Source organism: Nannobrachium achirus (assembly GCF_963921795.1).
Source record: "Nannobrachium achirus genome assembly, chromosome: 13".
Classification (NCBI taxonomy): Eukaryota; Metazoa; Chordata; class Actinopteri; order Myctophiformes; family Myctophidae; genus Nannobrachium; species Nannobrachium achirus.
The window spans coordinates 8,891,183-8,913,315 of NC_137833.1; the positions used below are offsets into that span (position 1 = coordinate 8,891,183).

General features: G+C 43.1%; 1 protein-coding gene across 3 annotated transcripts in view; it reads left to right on the top strand.

The window, feature by feature from the left end:
• Positions 1-2,856: 2,856 nt before the first annotated feature.
• Positions 2,857-22,133, top strand: part of cul9 (cullin 9) — a 62,758-nt gene continuing 43,481 nt past the window's right edge. For 2 of the 3 annotated variants that reach the window (XM_080740313.1, XM_080740314.1), the window contains exons 1-8: positions 2,857-2,981; positions 4,215-4,470; positions 12,901-13,055; positions 13,804-14,101; positions 15,330-15,526; positions 16,260-16,460; positions 17,478-17,619; positions 19,146-19,342. In XM_080740313.1, coding sequence (XP_080596439.1) covers positions 4,230-4,470; positions 12,901-13,055; positions 13,804-14,101; positions 15,330-15,526; positions 16,260-16,460; positions 17,478-17,619; positions 19,146-19,342 — 1,431 coding nt within the window. In that variant the 5' untranslated portion in view covers positions 2,857-2,981; positions 4,215-4,229. Of the gene's footprint in view, positions 2,982-4,214; positions 4,471-12,900; positions 13,056-13,803; positions 14,102-15,329; positions 15,527-16,259; positions 16,461-17,477; positions 17,620-19,145; positions 19,343-19,375; positions 19,397-22,133 lie in introns of those variants that run through there. The other variant, XM_080740315.1, reaches the window with a different exon arrangement.

Genomic DNA, 22,133 nt, shown 5'->3' on the forward strand with positions numbered 1-22,133 from the left:
GGTGTCGAGGGAAAACGGGAGCAGACCTAGTACAGAGCCCTGAGGGATTCCGGTGAGGTCAACTAAGTATATAGGGCAGTGGTTCTCAAAATGGGGTCTGGGGCCCCTCCAGGGGTCCTTGAGGGGATTTGAAGGGGTCCAGCAAATTACGTTACTATACTATCAAAATCTGTGTCACCACCTAAGTTTGTGACGTATTTGAAAGCTTTTAGATATGCTCGGTGCCTCTGTCCTGCACACATTTTTTGTAGTGAGATTTTATTTTGCTTGTAGATCTGCTATTTTTGAAAATGTTTGCAAATCTTTGAATATATATTTCTCATAGCAAACTTTTGTAACTCAAATCTCTCCTTCTGGGCGTCCCTGGAACAACATATTTTTTTTTGGGGGGGGGGGGGGGGGGTCTGTGCTCTGTGGCCAAATACATGTAATTTTGGCTGTCCTTGACATAAAAAAAGTTTGAGAACCACTGATTTAGAAGAAGCATTTAGAAGACAATCGGGTCAAAATATTAAAGACTTCCACACATTTTCAGGATTAAAAAAGGCAGATCTACATGCTCGAGCTTAACCCTAACCCATTAAATAATGGTTAAAGTGGTTCAAGTCCAACGTGACACAGATGTATTCCAAGATGATGATGATTGTATTATTCACTGCAATTACAATTTAAAATTTAGGCATTTAGCAGACGCCTTTAATCCAGAGCAATAAGCAAGGTAATGATCAATACATCAACATCAATACATCAATTACATAGAAATATCAATCTAGAAAAATAATGTCGGTAGACCAAGCACCTAATCAGTAAAAAACTTGATGTATAAAACTACAAAATGCTATCTAGTTTTCATGTATGGTCATTGAGAGTAGGCGAGTGCTATGATAAGTTCTATGGGCTTAGGTGGAGTCTGAAGTGAGTCTTAAGTCCATGGCGAAAGCTAGGGAGTGAGTAGGGGTGGGCGATATGGAAAAATACAATATCACAATATTTTCCCCAAGCTGTATCACGATACATGATTTTATCACGATTCTTTTTCACGTTAGTTTTTATGATTATTTTTCAAGTTACTTGACAAAAACTAGACTCTCTGGTCCCTTTCGGGAGGTTTAAATTGAACTTTACAAGTATGTAACTCTGACAGTATACAAATGAAACCAAATGGACCATTTGGTTTCATTTGTATACTGTCAGAGTTAAGTGGAGACGTTGACATTTGAAAGTTTGAGAACTGATGATTTTGACCATTTTGAAAATGGCATTTTGAAATGCAGGTTTTAATTGAATTCTGCAATGAATCTCTGTATTTACAAGGCTCCCTCAATTGTGTCACGATATATACGATACCTCTGAAAAGGCATATCGTGGACACATTGTATCGTCTCAACTATTATCACCAAATCGCCCACCCCTAGGAGTGAGTCTGTCGTTCTGCGACAGGGAGTTCAGTTTATTCCACACATTTGGGGGCCAGGAGGGTGAACTGTCTAGACCGAGTGGATTTTTGTCCTGGGGTTTTTCACTAATTCTCTCTTATCGTCTGTTTTCTCCCTTTGTTTCATCCCGCAGCCGCAGCCATGGCGGGCGAGCGCCGCAACGGGAACCTGCTGGTGCAGCTGGGCCCGCGGCTGCAGGCCTACCCCGAGGAGCTGCTGCGCCAACGCAGGACCCACGACGGCACCACCGAGTACCTGGTCCGCTGGACCCTGGTCACCCTGGACGAGGACCCCCCGGCCACGGGGGGCATCCTGCTGCCGGGGGGGTCCTCCGGCGACGGGGTGGTGGGCGGCGTGGGGGGAGGAGGGGGCTCGGGGGCCGCGGCCAGCGTCGGCGGAGGTAGGCTCTGTCACAGTTATTACATAAATGATTGTCTAATCGCAGTTATTTGACATGATCGCAATTATTTTGTCATAATCGTTTCCATGTTAAAAATCACACCCGTGTGAACTGAGCGGTGGTCGTGGAGGCTGCGCAACAGCAAAACAAATATATATATCCATCCATCCGTGTGTGTGTGTGTGTGTGTGTGTGTGTGTGTGTGTGTGTGTGTGTGTGTGTGTGTGTGTGTGTGTGTGTGTGTGTGTGTGTGTGTGTCTGGCCTGGCCTGAACAACAGCGCCCCTCCCTTAACATGTGTGGTCAAAAAAGGTACTGTAGGCTACATACAGACAGACACGGACGCATACAGACAGACAGACAGACAGACAGACAGACAGACATACCCACACACACGGCCACGTGTAGGAGCGTTGTGACCACCGCTCAAAAATGATCGTATATTTTCAAACACGTTCAGAAATAGTGGAAATTGCTCAAAATACAAGCTCACAACGCTTCGTGTTGCGAGCTTGTAGATCAGCTATTTCCACTATCAATGTTATTTTTTGAGTATACAGTTGGCAGATATGAGACACATTTGACATTTGCAACTTCAAAGCCTAAAACCCAAAGAAAAATGTAATAGAGGGTATGCGCAATTTGCGCATGCATAAAGTGAGTGGCAAATCGAGTGGCACAGTGAGTTTAACGTCATTTAATGAAATCAGATAGGACTTTTCTGTTTATGGGCTGTCAAGGCCAGAAAGTAGTTTTTTTGCCACTCAGTAGGCGTTTCCGCATAACTTCCAGGTATGATGATGATGTCACGCATACCCTCTATTGTCAATGACAAATCGTTAATCACAATCATTTGAGTGACGATTAACCGTCATGTAAAATGTCCTAACGATGACAGCCCTAGGCGGAGGAGGCGGAGGGGGCTCGGGCAGCTCGTCCACGGCCGGCGAGAGCAAGGCGGAGAGCATCCTGATGTGGATGAGCACGGAGGACGTGTACGCCAACTGCCCCACCCTGCTGGGCAAGAAGAGGAAGGAGGGGGCAGGAGCCAGGAGGGAGAGGAGGGACGAGGAGGAAGAGGAGGAAGAGGAGGGAGGCAGGAGGAGGTCCGGAGAGGAGTTCCCCACCAACGTCACATTCGACGAGGTGTGACTTGACCCTAATCACACATACAGTAGAACAGTGGTTCTCAAAATTTGAAACAAAGGTATCCCCTTAACTTTGACAGTGTACAAATGGACGTGTCCATTTGGCTCCATTTGTACACTGTTAGAGTTACAGACTTGTAAGGTTCAATTTAAACCCTCACAAAGGAACCTAGAGAGTCCCTGAAATCCACTTTGAGAACCACTGCTGTAGACCATTTATCTAATATTAGCCATACTTTTTTTTTCTTTTTTTTAGTATATGCATAGATTTGATGGCCATTTTCAAAAGCTACAATCCACAAGTTTTGTGTCCATCCATTGTCTTCAGTGAGACCACCTCCAACCACTGCAGACGTACTAGTTGTATTGTATTAACATATACCTCCATACAGATTCGTTTAAGTAACATTTTATTATTTAAATAAACCCCAGGGGGGCAGAGCAGTAGTATGAGAACGTTCCCATCTTATACGGTTGTGCTCAGAATTATTCAACCCCCCTCTGCAAATCTGGTTTATTAGCTAAATTCACAAACTGACAACTGAATGAAATAAAAACATCATACAAGAACAATGTAAATAGCTCAACAAAAGTAACATTTGGTGTGTTTTTTTCCAAATTCAATGCTAAATGCCACTTCCAACACCACTTTCACTTTCAATTATTATTATTAGCAATCGACTAATCAAGGGCTTGAATAGTTGCATCAGATGTGCAACCTGGCCTGACTGGAAGTTTGTTGACTTGTTGACTTTGATTAGAGCAGTTAGAAACACTGACATCCTAAGGAATGGTCAGAAAAGTTCAGAGAAGAGATTATTGCTTTGTACAAAAAAGGAAAAGGATATAAAACAATTGCAAAGACACTGAATGTTCCACAAAGTACAGTTTTGAGCAAGTTCTAAATCAAAGGAACAGTGGCTATGAACATTTTTTTCCGAGGGGGTTGAATCATTTCGAACACAACTGCTCATTGCTGTCTGGCACAAACCTCTTTAACCTTTTATGTGTGTGTTCTTTTTCCCATAAATTAAGACCCTAATGCGCCACTCAAAAGTATCAAAAGTAGCAGATCAACAAGAAGCGACACATTTTGAGTTCGCTGCTTTTGATATTTTTGAATTTGAATCCTGAAAAGCAACAGTATTATACTGTATTATGTTTCCACGCAACTAGAGACGACATAATTACAGTATGTACTCCCCCCCCCCCACACTCTCTTCCACCGCAGGGCGAGCTGTCGGACATGAAGGGCGACGTGAAGAGCCTGGTGCTGCGCGCCCGCAAGCAGATGAGCAAGAAGAACGACTTCTCCATCCACCACACCATCCACGTGCTGAGCGCCTACGCCGCCATCGGCTCGCTGGTGGGCGAGTTCAAGGAGACGGGCGCGCTGGACCTGCTGATGGAGCTGCTGTGCAACAAGGAGAGGCAGACCAGACGCAGCGCCGGCAAGATGCTGCGGGCGCTGGCCTCGCACGACGCAGGTAAGGACAAGATGACCTCATCACACCCATAGACATAGAAACAGGGTTCCCACGGTCATGAAGTTCCTGGAAATATTTTGAAATTAGACAAATATTCTTCCAGTACTGGAAAAGTTTTGGAATTTATCAAGGGTCCTGGAAGGTCCTGGAAAAAATAGCTATGCATTGTCTTTGGTTATTGATTTTATTAATACTTCTGAAATTACAAATTAAACATTGGACGAATTGTCAAATATTAGAGGCAGAACTTGTGAAAATAGCCGATCTACATCTACACAACGCCTCGCGTGTGAGCATGTAGATCTGCTATTTTCACAACAGAACCGTGATATACAAAATTCCTCAACTCCTAGTGCTCGTCAGGGTGCCGGGGTCCCCAGTTAAAACATGATTATTTGGAAATGTTGAGAACAACTGGCATACACTTTGGCATTGCGCATAGGAGTAAGATATTGAGCTGAATTATTGTTATATAGTCCTGGAAATTGGGTTAAATATTACGTTTTGGAAATTATTTGTTAAAAATTTGTGGGAACCCTGGACATAGAAAGGTGGGGGCACGGTGGCGCAGTTGGTAGCGCTGTCGCCTCACCTCTCCTCCGCGTCATCAGCGCCCACACCCTAGGTGGGGTTGGCGAAAGGGCCTTTCTGTGTGGAGTTTGCATGTTCTTCCCGTATCTCCTAGGGTAGATACTAGATACCCTCACGAAAACATGCAGTAATCCTAGTTTTCTATACTGCCTCCAGTCGTGGCAGAGGGAGCGCAGAAACCAGGATTACAGGTTAGGCAATTTATTGGCACTGGGTGAAAAAATGGGTTACAAAATCGTGGGATAAAAAATATTAAAAAAAAGAAAGGTAGACCCCTCCTTCGGCTCTGGTGCTTATGCATCGGGGGAGCAGGGGGACCAAGGGAATCTGCATTGCATCCGTGAGCGCCGCTTCCACGTGCACCACAGAAACGGAAGTTGGTAGGCCAATCTGAGGCAGGTGTTTTTTTTTTGTTTTTTTTCGTTTGCAGCCTCTAAGAACAGCTGAGCCACGCCAATAAAGCTCTGTTGAATTGAATTTATAAGTCCCGGAAAAGACACGCTGTGATTGGCCAGTAGTCACGTTGACTGGCAGCGATCCTCCAGTTTTTCCGTACGTCCGGCCTCCAGTTGTTGAACGTTGCTCCAATGAACTGCAGCGGCAGATGAGTTATCTAGCTTGTTATATCTATGATCACACCCACACCACCCAGTTTGGTCACATTTTTAACCTCGCACGACCATGGGTCTTCAATCACCATGCTGGCTTTTACCTGAATGACCATAACGGGTCTGTAACTCTTGAGAGAGTACAAATGGACCCTTAATGGCTCTTTGCTTCCATTTCTACACTCTTTAGGGAGGTCCTTGCAAATAAAACATTTGACAATCACGAGTAGTAGTGGACTTCTAATGTGCCATACATAGTGCCATAGTAAATCAGTGTCCTACATTCCAAAGAAAACCTGGAGACTGACAAGTAATTGGGTCTCATGATCAAAATAAGAACGTTATGATGGTGTGTAAAAAAGAAAATCTAAAATTATCCACGGACAAGGACAAGTCTTCACCTCAGACACATTGTCTGTGTACGGATGACCCCTGCACAGGCATGCCTTCATGATTGTATGGCTGGGAAATCTACAGAAAATACGTTGAAACTGATATTTATAACGAACAATGGACCGAATAATCGAGAAGCAAGGTTTTCTTTTTATGTGTTTTATTTCATTGCCGTAATTAGTTTGATTACCCCTGTATTATACTTGGTTGTACAATGACCAAAACCTTCTCTCCAATTAAAATAAGAAATTCCATTCCAAGAAACGTGACACGTTGTGAGCTTGTAGATCTGCTATTTCACTTGTTTGTGTCTCAGGTAGACATCGAAAGTCTTTAATTATTTTAAACAAACCCTGCTGTAGTCATGACAGGATCTCTTCTCATCCAGATTCTTAAACCGTTCCTTGTAATGAACAGCTGTAATAAAACAAGTGAAATGCAAATGTTCCTGAACAATTCCCTCTCTGGAAGTAAAACGTAATGCGTGGTGTCTGGAGAGAGGACACGGTGACTCACTGGCAGCGTTGCCAGAGCTTGAGAGAGAAGCAAGCAAATCAGGTCTAGGAAGCCCAAAAGAAGCGACTAGGCCACGTGAGAACTTTAGGCCTAGAATTATTGAATGCTTTAACCAGTGAAAAATAGCAGATATACAAGCTCACAGCGCGGCACCGAGTGCCGCGCTGCGAGCTTGTAGATCTGCTATTTTTGAAAAAGTCGTAAAAAAGTGTGCAAAATCTAAGCGAACGTTTGTAACTCAAATTTTGCTTCTGGGTGGTCCCTGGAACTAAATATGTTGAATGGGGGTCCGTGGCCAAATACATATCATTTTGGGGGTCCTTCACATGAAAAGGTTTGAGAACCACTGACATAGTAGTCTCTTAAGAACAGACCAACTGTGCTCCAGTTAAGTGAAAAGGACCTTTTCTTTGACGATGGCGAGCCAGATTGCTGACGTAGAAACATAGGGTTTCAAAAAATCTTAGAAGGATTCAAAAGACACTTATAGAATCGGGTCAACATTCAAATTTTCACGATTTTTCAAAAATAGCAGATCTACAAGCTCGCAGATATACAAGCTCACAGCGCGGCACTGAGTGCCACGCTGTGAGCTTGTATATCTGCTATTTTTCAATAGTTAAAGCATAAAATAATGATACACAATAATGTGTACCCGTTCTAAATGGGTTAAACCTGTATATTGTATACATCGGCTATTTGGAAAAAAAGACGATCTCCAAGCTCACAATGCATCACAATGCGACGCCTTTTGAGCTTGTAGACATGCTATTTTCAATCTATTCTTGAAATAGAATGTGGAATAGTTTTGAACCATTCTAATAACACAAATCTGTTACGGGGCTCCCTGGCACAAAAGATGGGGGTTTGGGGCAAATGCATATTCATTTGGGGGTATCCATGATATTATTTAAACCACTGGTGTAAATAATTATGAATAAAATTGTGCTTATTTATTCTTACTTCCTAACTAAAGCCCAGAAAAGGCAACCCGCAACTACCCAATAACTTACAAGCGACTTCACAGAAAAACAAGCCCAAAGTGGCTTATAATAAGAGGACGTGGCAACCCGGCTCACTGGGTTTATGTGTAAGCTCATATCAAGGTGTAAGATAAGGGTTATTTCCCTACGGCCCGCACAGATAGGACCGCCTGAGCCTTAAAGGGACCGTTGGCTGCTCTGTCCATGTAATCCAGGTTTTAACCTCTTCCAGCCTGGCCTCTTATTTGGCCCATGTCACATTGTGTTGCTGTTGGGAAGAAGAAACCGGTTATCTGCATCTGCATATTGCATATTTTAACTTTTTCCGTTTTTTCGTAAATCGACAGCCTACTTGATCACAGTACAGCATCACACAAAAGTATCAAAGGTAGACAGACGATTTTCCAAAACGAGAACTACTTATTTTAGAAGGCATTTGTAGAATCGATCTTAGGTCTATCTGTGTCACTTTAGATTTGAACCACTTTAACCATTATTCTATGCTTTAACTATTAAAAAATACCAGATATACAAACTCACCGCGTGGCACAGAGTGCCTTGCTGCGAGCTTGTAGATCTGCTATTTAAAAAAAAAAATCGTGAACATTTGTCTTTGAATATTTTTGACCCGATTCTATTAATGTCTTCTAAATCCTTCTTCTAAATCAGTGGTTCTCAAACTTTTTCAAAGACCCCCTTGACAACCTACATGTATTTGGCTGCGGACCCCCCCACCCCCCATCTCAAAATATGTTGTTCCAGGGATCACCCAGAAGCAAACATTTGAGTTACAAATGTTCGCTTTTAAAAAGATATATTCAAAGACTCACGATTTTTCAATAAATAGCAGATCTACAAGCTTCGAGTGCCGCGCTGCGAGCTTGTAGATCTGCTATTTTTTCCACAGCTAAATCATGAAATAATTCTAGGTTAAGATAGCAGCAGGTTGAGGGATGAAGGGTGCACTGCACCATGAATGCTACAGAAACACATTCCAGCCCCCCCTCGTTGCACTGCAACAACCGCCTGCACACAGGAACCAACCGTCTCACACAAGGTTAAAGCTCTGCAGTAAGAACACTCTGGCCATCAGGATATCACTAGTGTACACAGTGTTGACTGTACATTACAGTACAGTGTTCCATGCTCCATTGTTACGTTTTTCCTTAACTGTGACACTGCAATGCTGCAGACACAGCAATGCTGCCTAGTTTTTTTACTTGACCAAACTTTTTGCGACCGTCAGGTCGCACTTACTATGAAAAGCTCCACCGGCTGACAGTCTGTCACGTCACATCACACTTTTGCCCTTCTCATATCTCCGCCACCGTTATGCCAATCCATGCCAAACTTTGCACACACACTCCTTGGCTGCCAAAACACATTTTGGACACTGCTCCTACAGATTAGGGTTGAAAAGTCATGTCATCAACATGGATCTGTCCCATTTCCCATATTACCTCCTGATTGGCTACCATTGCCCATTAAAGTACGTGACGTCGCGTCACACTTTTCCCCTACTCATATCTCCGCAACCGTTGCCCCTATTCATGCCAAACTTTGCACACACACTCCTTGGCTGCCAAACCACAACCTCCACCTCATTTCTCACGTGGCCCTCTTCTAGCGCCACCGTGAGGCAGATTCTTGTAAGACACATTTTTGGACACTGCTCCTACAGAGTTTGCCCTAAAATCACGCAAAGTGGTACACAGTATCTCGAAAGTCATGTCATCAACATGGACAGACCAATTTGTGTATAGATGCGACCTGGACGGTCGTTTATCTCCTGATTAGGGAGTCTTACTGGTCCTTAACTGTGACACTGCAATGCTGAGGACACAGCAACGCTGCCTAGTTTTCTACTGGACCAAACTTTTAGTTTAGGACTGGGATACCCGGTCCGACCAATCACACATCCTGAGGTTGATGTCGCCGCGGGCAGATTCCCGCGACCTTTTGATGATTAGCAAATTGACAGCCAAACGGATGTGTCGTCGCGGTTACAGCCTCCCGCAGGCTATGGGATATGTCTAGCCACCGACTAAGTAGCCGGTGGCTACACTTTGGCACGCACGCACGCACGCACGCACGCACGCACGCACGCACGCACGCACACACACACACACACACACACACACACACACACACAGCCTAGCTCTCATGTCTAAACTAGTCCTTTGACGGATAGCATCCCAACCAGACTGGTTTTTAACCTGTTAAAGACTTGAGGTCGATTCTACTAAATGTACAAACAGTTTTCTGAAGAAAAAACAAAACAAAAAAACAAACTTATGTTGCTATATTATCAGTGGCGCTCAAACCTTTTCATGTCTAGAACCCCCAAAATGAAGCTTTTGGCCGCTGATACCCCCCCCCCCCCCCCCATCTCAAAATATCTTGTTCCAGGGACCCCCAGAGGCAAAGTAATGAGTAAAAAAATAACTTTAAAAGAATATATATATTCAAAGATTTGCACATTTAGGGTTAGGGTTTTATATTTGCACATAGTTTTCAAAAACAGCAGAGGTACTCTGAGCTTGTATATCTGCTAGAACAGCCAAAGTATAAAATAACGCTTTTTAACTCGGATCTAAAATGACACGGATGTCTTTATGTGTTAAAACAACGCTGGGGTAATATGACGTAACAATAACTTGATGCTAAAAGGAGAGTTTCAGTCTCTGGATGATGATTCATGATTTATTTAATACTTCATAAATAAAACGCACGCGGTGCCGCAGTGCATTAGGCCAGCAGAGGATGTTATGAGCTATAAGTGCACCGGTTTGACGTGAAGCAACATCTATCCGCGCTTTTATCTTAACGTCTCGGAATGAAAACATATTTAACATGTCTCGCATTATTCCCACAGCGTTCCTTCTCTCTCGACTCTTTCTAGTCTAAAAATACACGTCTTATCTGTGGCATCTATTCTGGTTCTACCACTTCTCCTCCACGTCAGTTTAAAGCTGGTTTGAAGGTGTGTGTGTGTGTGTGTGCGTGTGCGTGTGGTGCGCGTGCATGGATTAAAGCAAGGTTTCAAGGTGTGTGTGTGTTTGTCTGTGGCGCGCATGTGCGTGTGCATGGATTAAAGTTCCACATCATCACGACTGATTTCAGTCATTTGACTTCCATACAAGTCGGCAAGTCTTGATCTACAAGCTCACAGCATGTCTTGATCTACAATCTCACAGCATGTCAGCCATTTTCAGCTATTGGTTATTTTAAGATTAAAAGAGTATTTGATGCGGTCAAACTAGCAATAGAATACATCAGAATGAAATGAAACACGAATGGTTTCAGAAATGTCATAAAAGCAAAGTTTTATTGCTTTCATTTATCATTTCACGCAGATACGGGAAGTAAACCGTAGATGACTTTCTATTTTTTTGTTGTTGTTTTGGGCCATACTTCATTCACCCAGGACGTACAGAGGAATGTAACACTGATGTCGTGGTGGTTAAACACGTTTTGCATTGGAACAACCAGGGTTGGGTCATTGTAGGTCAGGTGCAGTGTTGCCATATCTAATAACAGACCTACAAGACTTGCCGTTTTCAAATAGACAACATAGTTTATTATGGTATGCACATGCATAAAGTGAATGGCAATTCGAGTGGCAAAGTGAGTGGCAAAGTCAGTTTAACGTCGTTTAATGCATTCAGATAAGGCTTTTCTGTTTGGATGTATGGGCTGTAACCTACAAGACTTGCCGTTTTCAAATAGACGACATAGCTTATTATGGTATGCACATGCATAAAGTGAATGGCAAATCGAGTGGCAAAGTGAGTGGCAAAGTCAGTTTAACGTTGTTTAATGCAATCAGATATGACCTTTCTGTTTGGATGTATGGGCTGTCAAGGCCAGAAGGTAGTTTTTTGTCACTCAGTAGGCGTTCCCGGCTTCCCGCATAACCTCTGGGTATGATGATGATTATGTCACGCGCATACCCTCTATAGTTTTAAAGTCCTCGTTTACAATAAGTAGCCTAGTCTCTTCTTTTAGGCTTGTTTTCATAGACCTAGGCTGCTTATTTCTCTCACCGAGTGTGGCAACAGTGGTCAGGTGTTTGTGTGTTTCCACCACTGAAGGCAGAACGTACTGTTTGTTTTTGACAGCAGAGTTCTCTCAACAACCTGCTTCCAGGAGCAGAACGCTGGAATGCAAGCCAACACACAGGGCTGACGGGGGAGATTAAATGTCTCCGTTGTTGAACCGTTGCATTTTATTGTGAACATAATCAATACTGTTGTAATTGCGCGTCATATCGTCTCTGCCGGGTGGAAACTTCATCTGCTCTGGATTCAATTTCACAAATAGCAGAAAAAATGCAGATCGACAAGTGGATCTGCTATTTTTTCATGCTTTTGTGTATCATAATAGAGGGTATGCACCTGCATATAGTGAATGGCAAATCGAGTGGCAAAGTGAGTTTAACGTCGTTTAATGCAATCAGATGGGACTTTTCTGTCTGGATGTATGGGCTGTCAAGGCCAGAAAGTAGTTTTTTGCCAGTAGGCGTTCCCGCATAACTTCCGGGTATGATGATGATTTAACTCACACACATACCATCTATAATAGGTGAACATCCTGTGAAAATAACATATTCACTCAGCGGGATATTCACTCATGACCCATAGCGATGCTCGCGTGATTAAAAAAATCATCATCCCGACCCATTGTTTGGGAAACACTTGCTGTACAACATTGGGCGGATGATGTCATGGAGATGATGATGCGTGACAGGAAATGCATGCACATCATTGACTTTGTTTTATGAAACATTTGACAGGTACATCATCCTCAGTGGATGTTGTTGGTGTCTGTCTGTGCATGAAACGTTGAAGCGTTGATTTCTTCAAGCAGACTAATAGAGTTATAGCACCATATGGTGTCTCCTGCATCTGCTGTGTTGTTCCTCAGCAGATGACCAGACTTGTCTGTTCTGATTTAGCCCGTTAGAATACCCTAAAATTAGATGTGTTTGACTGCGGACACCCATCTCAACATATTTTGTTCCGGGACCTCGTGAAAGATTTGAGTTACAAATGTTCCCTTTCAAAAATATATATTTAAAGAAGAAGAAAACGCACGCTCCTTTCTTAGCCGCCGTTTACACGATGCCGTTACCATGAGAAATCCGCAAAATGAAATGTCAGATATGCCTTCCGTTCAGACACCACCAGCATTTTCGGGGGTTGGAAACACATGATGGTAAATCCCAGGACCTCGCCGTTTTCTCTACAGACAGTTGTCGTCTAAACATGCCCTTAGTGAATTTCCAGATTTTCCACATTGTCTAATGTTCTCTCCTCCTGTTGTGTGTTCTCTCCCAGGGAGCAGAGCCTACGTGCTGCTCTCTCTGAGCCAACAGGACGGCATCGAGCAGCACATGGACTTTGACAACCGCTACACTCTGCTGGAGCTGTTCGCTGAGACCACCTCCTCGGAGGAGCACGGCATCTCCTTCGACGGCATCCACCTCCCACAGGTACCGTAAACACCAAACGTCATTTAACCCTCAAATACGTTGGAACGTGCCCGAGTCGTGTTAGATTTTAACCACTTTAACCATTATTTTGTGCTTTAACTATTGAAAAATAGCAGATATACAAGCTCACAGCGCGGCACACCGCTGCGAGCTTGTAGATCTGGTATTTTTGAAAAATCGTGAGAATGTATGCAAGTCTTTGAATATCTTTGACTCGATCTTTGACCCGACTTCTAAATCCTTCCTCTAAATCAGTGACATTTATTTGGGCGCAGATCCCCATCTAAAAATATGTTGTTCCAGGGACCCCCCAGAAGCAGAGATTTGAGTTACAAAAGTCTGCTTTGAAAAATATATATTGAAAAATGTGCACACATTTTCACGATTTTTCAAAAATTGCAGATCTACAAGCTTGCAGCGCGGCACTCGGTGCCGCGCTGTGAGCTTGTATATCTGCTATTTTTCAATAGTTATTGAATTAGTTTAATAATTATTTTTTGTATTTCATTTTTTCCATTTTCCCAAATAATTATTAAAAATAAATGAAAAAGGTTATCGAAAAAAACATGTCCTGCTCACGTATTAGGAGGGTAGTATGAGTCACTAGAAAAAATAATGGGTGTTTTTAATGAATCTATCATGGTTAAAATGGAGTTTGAAGTTACAATGGGTGTGTGTGCGGAGCAGCCCATAAGGTGTTTCCCTGTTGAAAGTGGAATATCCCTTTAAACATGTTGTATCGTTCCAGATTCCAGGGAAGCTGCTCTTCTCCCTGGTGAAACGCTACCTGTGCGTGACGTCGCTGATGGACAAGCTCAACACGGTGGCGGGGGCGGAGTCTAGCTCTGAGCGACAGGACAAAGGCCCCTCCCCTTCCTCATCGTCCTCCCTCCCCTCGTCCTCCTCCTCCTCCTCGTCCTCGGAGTCGCTGCGTCTCCAGAGGGAGTTTGACTTCAGCCTGGCCATGGCCAACCTCATCTCAGAGCTGGTGCGGGTCATGGGCTGGGACCGCAACCTGCGCATGTTGCCCCACCCCACTTCTGTTGGTAGGTGCTACCAGCAGCGGTCCCGGGCCATATGGTGCCCTGAGCCAGCCTACCAGTAGAGCGGCCCCTTTCAGCCACGCAGCCCGGAAAAAATACGGGTTTTTCACTGGAAATCTTTTTATTTTATTATATTCAGGCGGCTAACAATGCTCCCTAAAAGAATCTAGTCTGTGGCGCTTCTAGGAGCCGCAGTCTACCTCCAAAACTATTATTTTACCTGTAAGAAGCTCTGTCATTAGCAGCTCATTGGTGCATGAAATGAAAAGGATTGACAGACAGGTCAACCAATCTGAACAAGAACAAGAGGCGGTCCTGATTGGTCTGTTATTTTGCATGGGCACCCAGTTTAATCGACCAATGACAGAACTTCTCACAGATAAAAATAATAGTTTTGGAGGCAGATTGTAGCCCCAGGAAGTGTCACACACACAACATGTCTTTAGGAAGCATTGTTAGCCGCCTGAATAAAATACAAATATTTTTTAAAATTAAGCAATTGCATGATTCCTGCTTATGTCAGCAGAAAACTGCTTATTTAATATAATAGGGTTTATATAAAGCATGATAAAATAAAATGTATAAAGCATGCTAAAACGTTTGGGAACCATGCTTGCTGTAGACAGTGGTGTAAAGTCTTTACACCCCTGTCTACAGCAAGCATGGTTCCCAAACTTTTTAGCCCGTGACCCAAGAGAAATTAAACGTTTGGGGACCCAAACTAGGAGTAGTGAAAATAGCAGATCTACAACTTGATCATGATTGGAGGAAGGCCCCCGACTGTCACCTACATGAAAACTGAAACCGAAACTTAAAGTGAAATCACTTAGCCCAGGGGTTCCCAAACTTTTTTGTCTCAGGGCACCCCATAAATATTTGTTTAAATCCGTTCAACCCTACATTATAATTCTCACTCCCAGCACCTTATATTTATAGCATATCGTCGTTGTCGGGTGGAAACCTTGTATGTCCAAAACCGTTCGTTTTGTATTTATCATCCATAAAATGTACTAAATGAGTGAAAACAGCAGATCTACAAGCACACAACGCCTCGCATCGCGCATCTGCCTGACAGTAATGATATTTTAGTGATTATGTTGCAAGGAAAACGTTGAGATAATAGCCATTTTGGTTAGAACTGACTGAAAATAACTGTTCACTTTTTTTTCAAGTGTCCCCATCACCCACTTTGAAAACCCCTGACTTAGCCTTACGTTTCCTTGTCTTGCAGGCACGGTAGGGGGCGTGATGATGTCCCAGGAGCGAGGGGACGACCTCCAGTTCCAGGCCCACCCGTCCAGGTCCCGCTCCATCTTCCAGCTGCGCCTGTCCTACGCCCCGCCCCCCTCCATGATGTCCTCCGTCAACGTGGCTCCCATGGCAACAGGCTCCTCCTCCTCCTCGGCCTCGGGATCCGCCTCCTCACAGGTAGTGAGGGGACGATTATCGATATTATCGTTTATCGTGCTTAACCCATTTAGGCCTAGAATTATTGAATGGTTAGTGAAAAATAGCAGATATACAAGCTTGTAGATCTGCTATTTTTGAGAAAGTCGTGAAATGTGTGCAAATCTTTGAATATATGTATATTCAAAGCGAACGTTTGTAACACAAATTTTGCTTCTGGGGGGTCCCTGGAACTAAATATTTTGAGATGGGGGTCTGTGGACAAATACTTATCATTTTGGGGGTCCTTCACATGTAAAGGTTTGAGAACCACTGACATAGTAGTCTCTCAAGAACTAACTGAGCTCCAGTTAAGTGAAAAGGACCTATTCTTTGACGATGGCTATAGCCAGATTGCTGACATAGAAACATAGGTTTTTTTTCAAAAAAACATAGAAGGATTCAAAAGACACTTATAGAATCGGGTCAAAATTCTAATTTAAAATTCTGATCTACAAGCTCGCAGCGCAGTGAGCTTGTATATCTGCTGTTTTTCAATAGTTAAAGCATAAAATAATGATACACAATAATGTGTACCCAATCTAAATGTGTTAAAAAAAACACTTAATTTATTTTTTGGCAAATGTTCCCCGGGATAATGGATATTGGGGATATTTTGATCATCGATCGTAAACCACAATTTCATTGGTACTTCACAATACTTGAATGCGTGATTTGAAATCTTCATGAATATCGTCCCAATCCCTCCCTGCAGGCCCCCAAGAAGAAGCTGGGCGCGGCGGCCACGGCCTTCAAGACGCGCACAGACTTTGCGTCGCGCTCGGCGTACGTGGAGTACGTGCAGGACCACCTGAAGAGCGGCATGATGGTCCGCATGCTGGAGGACTACGAGGAGGTCAGCTCCGGAGACGTGGGCGACTTCAGATACAGCAACGACGGATCGCCGCCCGTACAGGTATTATTATTATTATTATTAACCCTTGTCCCCCGTACAGGTACCGTTAGTAGGGCTGTCACATTCATTTTACGTGACGATTAATTGTCACAGAAATAATTGCGATTAACGATTTAATCGTGTTTTTGTCGACATTGGAGCATATGAATAAAAATGACATTTCTGTTTGGCTTTGAATTTGCGCAGACAATATGACAAACAACCCAAATATACAAAGGAATGACTGACACATTTAATAACGTTATTCTTTATACACTTATTGTAGAAATGGCTGATCTACAAGCTCACAACGCATCGCGAGGCGTTCTAGCTTGTAGATCTGCACAAAACCTTATCTGCACGAAAGCACGAACGTAACAGTTTGAGGAAATTAACGAATCGTTCATGATTCATTCTTGTGACTCGTTCTTAGCAACAAATCACTCATGAACGACAGATCACCATTCAAAACTCATAAGGCGATTGAAAATGGCAAATTTAAAAATGTAATTCATAAAATCACCTTCTTAAACAACTAATTTACTGCTATTTTAAGACCCTTCTAATGGTCCACACCGCCAGGATTTTGCCTACCTTTAACGTGGGCGCGTGCGTGAATCCATTGCGAGTGCATTCACAATACGATCCAGTCACGGTAAGCAACAAAACACAACAGCCTTCCATTGCCCAAAGCGAAAGTGATTGAGCGCCATGTGGATGTTGCGTAACATTGAACCGGATGGCATTTTGGCAGACAGGATACAGGTGTCGATGTCCCGCCCCCCCCCATTTCCGGTTTGGAACATCCGGATCCGTTTTTTGTGAATAGCTACCATCCATAGAGAGTGAATGACGGCGAATCGGCGATCATACATTAATTGTTTTATAGTTATTACTGTACTTTTATCGTCATACTCGTCATAGGCAGAGTGGACCCATTTATATAACTCGTCAAACTAGTCATAAGCAGTAAATGAGTTAAAATGTGGTTGTCCTCACAAGTCATAGTAATACAAACCTGTTTGTGTTTGGTTCTAGGCGTTCTGGACCTCTCTGGCCAGAACCTACTGGGTCCACTGGCACATGATAGAGATCCTGGGCAACGGCAACGCTGAGCAGGCTGCCAAGGAGACCCAGGAGAAAGCCTCCTCGCTCACAGAGATGCTCCGAGTCAACACGGGTAAGACCTAGGGCATTCACCAAATATTCCAATATTCGAATATCAAAGTCACTATTCGACGTCGAATATTCGCTTATTTTTTTTATTTTTTTCTCTTTAAAAAATATATAGTTTATAAAGCTTGGCGAGATAGGAAGTCATAAGAATGAGTTGTCAATGCCCCTGGTGGATGAATTCTTTTAATGCTTTATACCAGGGGTTCTCAAAACCTTTTAGGCCGTGACCCCCAAAATAAACATATTTGAACTGGGGACCCCCACCCTGACAAGCACTTGGAACTGTAGGTATTAGATTTAATGTGACTCGGTTCCGCAGATAAATATTGTGAAAATAGCAGATCTACATGCTCACAACGCCTCGCAACGCCTCGCAACGCGAGGCGTTGTGAGCATGTAGATCGGCTATTTTCACAATGTTCGCCTCTTGTACTTAATATTTGACAGTTTGGCCAGTCCTGTCGAATATTCGACTATTCGAATACTTTGAGGTTGAATAATTCGAATACTAAAAATCACTATTCGTGAATGCCCTAGTAAGACCTGAGGCCTTAGGACAGGGCTTCCCGGAACTGGGATGAAACAACAGCAGACTAAGGGCCGATGCATACCCCACTTTTAGAGACAAATGTACTTCCGTTCAGCTCTGTGCAAACTACAATATGATGTCATTCAGAGGTTGGGCGGGGGCGATTAATTTGGCTGTTCGGCGCTGCCGAGATTTTGTGACTCCCCGGACCGAACCGAAATAAATTCGTACTGTGTGTGCATCAGCCCTTACTCCCAACGTACTCTTCAAACTCGCCTCTTCAGACTGCACCTCGGCCCATAGCACTCGCCCTGGCCTCGACGACCTTGCAAGGCTAAAATGTAACTTATTTTCACTATTTTAAATAAATCATTTTTAAAAGGATAAATACAAAACAAACGGTTTTGGACATACAAGGTTTTCACCCGACAACAACGATTTGATGTATATTAACTTGTGCTTTCCTGTCTTTGCTCATCGTAAATCGCCCTGGATTAAGAGCATCTGCTAAATGTCTAAATCGTTTTCAGGCCAAGGACCCCTTAGTTGAGAGAAAGATGAAGCAGGGACCCCCACAACCTTTTCATAGATTCCGCATAGTTTCATTGTTTGACAGCACGATCATCAGTGTATTTTGGATTCATGTCAATGAATGTTTTCAGATATTTAACCACTTGAACCGTGAATACTTAATAAACTTGGCGTTTCACTCTGTACTTAGTCTGCTCTTTTTCCCCCTCTACACCAAGGATCTTTGCCAAAAATAGCCGATCTACAAGCTCACAACGCCTCGCAGCGCGAGGCGTTGTGAGCTTGTAGATCTGCTATTTTTGGCTAAAGTTCTCAGAATATGGACACTATAGGATGGTTAATATAAAAAAGGTTTCTATCACACAAAGATTTGGAGGACCCCCTGTAGTAACGCTGAGGACCCCCCTAGGGGTCCCGGAAGACCCCTGGTCTAAATTGTAACACGTGTGTGTGTGTGTGTGTGTCCACAGTGAGCCAGTCGTTCTTCTGCAAGCCCCCGGGCGGCCTGTACTCCCTGCCCTACCTGGAGGAGGAGGGGGGCTGCGGGGCGGAGACCCCCAGCCTCAACAGGGCGGAGTGGTGGGAGCTGCTGTTCTTCATCAAGAAGCTGGAGCCCAAGCAGCAGCAGGAGGTCACCTCCATCATCACCCAGAAGATGCACCTCCAGGTAAGGACCTACCGCCTCCATACCTCCATCATCACCCAGAAGATGCACCTCCAGGTAGCCGCTCAGTTCACTTCAAAGGAGCTTTATTGGCATGAGAAAAGATGCGTTTACATTGCCAGAGCCAAGTGTCAAAATAAAATAATAAAAACTGTTGAAAATGAGGAACATTATATACAGTTGGAGGGGAGCGTGTCGATATTGCGACATAACATTTGTTCGACGTTGCAATTGTTCGACGCAGGTCAATGTTAACCTGGTGAAATGCTAACCTGCCGACGTTGGTGAATGCTTACCTGGTGAATGTCAACCACTATGCCTAAACCTAACCCTAACCTCAGTAAAACTGACCCTTAGTCGAAATAATTACCCGTAGAAATAGCGAGAATTGCCCCAGTTGTAGGGGGTACAGAATTGTGTAACCAGAGCTATGTCATATTGTGTCATTTTATTTATACAGGGTATAAAGCTTTTTGGAACAAATTGCAGCATTTCTTTTTTTCTCAATACAATTTCAATAATATAAAAAAAAAGGCTCTGATTTAAAATGTGCCGTCGGTCTACTGTAGATGATGTCAATCAATGGTTTGTAGTCCTTAGGGTGGTTGTATTCCATTCTCTAGCCTTCTTTTATAACAACAGTTCACAAATCTTGCTGCTGTGTTTGCACATTAATGTTGGTAGCAGTGGTGGAAAGAGTACTCACATTGTTTACTACTGCAAAGTATAAATACCCTGTTAAAGTAAAAAGTCTGGAATTCAAAATTGACTTGAGTAAAGGGACAAAAGTATTTGCATGGATGAATGATGTCCCATCATTCAGTCCCATTTCAAGTTTTCAAATGTATAGAAATCATTTGAGAATTTTGCAGAATGAGTGTTATACAGTATAGGCCTGGAAATTGGGTTAAATATTCTGGAAAAGCTTTGGAAATTCATTGGTAAAAGTGTGTGGAAACCCCTCTGTATCTGCTGCGGTACATGTTATTGTAGTGCTTCTGCGTCATGCAGCGGTACATATTATTGTAGTGGTTCTCAAAGTGAGGTCCTTGAGGTGTTTCCACAGGCCTGACGAGACATATGTGACCGCTTGTGGTGTTCTCAGACACAACGGGGCCATGGTCATTTTTCTACTTTTCACATTTTCCGAAAGTACAGAATCTAAGCTTTCATATGATGTATCATTATTAGAAATTTGACAAAATTTGAAGAAGATACGGTCATTTGAAACTTGTAAGTCCAGAAACACCAAAGCAAAGAAAATGCCCTTGAAAGGTTTCTCTATTTTAACACCTTTTCAGGTCCCAGAAAATGGGAGTGACATAGTAGTTAACCCCACCTCTAACCACTCCCCAAACCACTCCCCCACTAGCTGTCAACTGTCTGTCAATATTTAAAACACATTTCACATTAAGACAGACCTTCAAGCCAGTAGATCTAATAATACTCATAACTCATGAATGGTATTTAAATCAGGGGTTCTCAAACCTTTTTAGGCTGTGACCCCCAAAATAAACAAATAAAATGACATTAACTCATTCCCTGCCAGGCCCGATAGTCCCGAGATTATTCCAATGTCTTTCCCCGCCAGGCCCGATAGTCCCGAGAATTAAAAAAAAAAAAAAAAAAAATTCAAAACATTTTTTTTTCAAAAAGATTTTTTGACCCCAAAAAAATGGAGTAGGCATGATAGCAATCGCGAAATTGCATGTTTAACCCCCATAGCAACCCCATCTTTCAAGCATGGCAGCCATTTTGGCAGCCATCTTTGTTAAACATAGTGGCTGTTATCTCATGAATGCCTGAACGGATTTCCATTCGGATTTTTTTGTTTGAAAGCTGTGAGCAATGTGGACACACGTGGTGCATTAGCTAGGCATGGGTGTGCATGATCCGTGCACACCCAATTACTGTACATGGAAGTCTATGGAGACGAATGGCAGGTGGGAGTACGGAGGTATGTTAAAATGGCGGTCAATGTGTTAAGCTAATCATCTGGGGACCCCAAAATATAATTTGGAGACCCCACAGTTTGAGAACCACTGGTATAAAGTAATTAAGTACATTTACTTAAGTACTCTACTTAAGTATAATTTTGAGGTATTTGTTTGAGTATTTCCAGTTTCTAATATTTTTACTCCACTACGCTGTGAGCTTGTAGATCTGCTATTTTCAAAGTATTATTTTATAGCCTACATTTTGAAAACATGAAATGAATAATGAAAGATGCCTACTTCATGAGTAGGCCTACTTATTTCTATGTTTACTTTAAGTACATTTTGATGGAAATACTTGTATACTTTTAATCAAGTAAATTCTGAATATTTCTGCATTATAGTATTGATACTTTTACTTGAGTAAAGATCTGAGTACTTTTCCCACCACTACTCTTATTTCTTTGCCCAAAGACGCGATTCTGTTTCTCTCTCTCTCTCTCTCTCTCTCTCTCTCTCTCTCCAAAGCGATGGTCACTTTACCAGTCACTCCTCCCCTCCCCCCCCGCCTCTCTCTCTTTTCTCTCCATACAGAGTGATGCTCACTTTACCAGTCATCAGTAATTCACCCGTCATCTCTCTCTCTCACGGAGAAGGTAGCGACGCGACAGGTTTTGTAACATGAATGAGACAGAAAGAGGGAGCTCAGTGGTCATGTGAAACGGTGCATGCAATAAGAATAAACTTAATCTGACGCTGATTATAAACCAATTGATCCCCGGATCCTTCTATGCTAGATTGAACCACCGAGTCTTGACAAAGAAAGAGAGAGAGAGGGGGAGAGAGGGGGATGGGGAGAG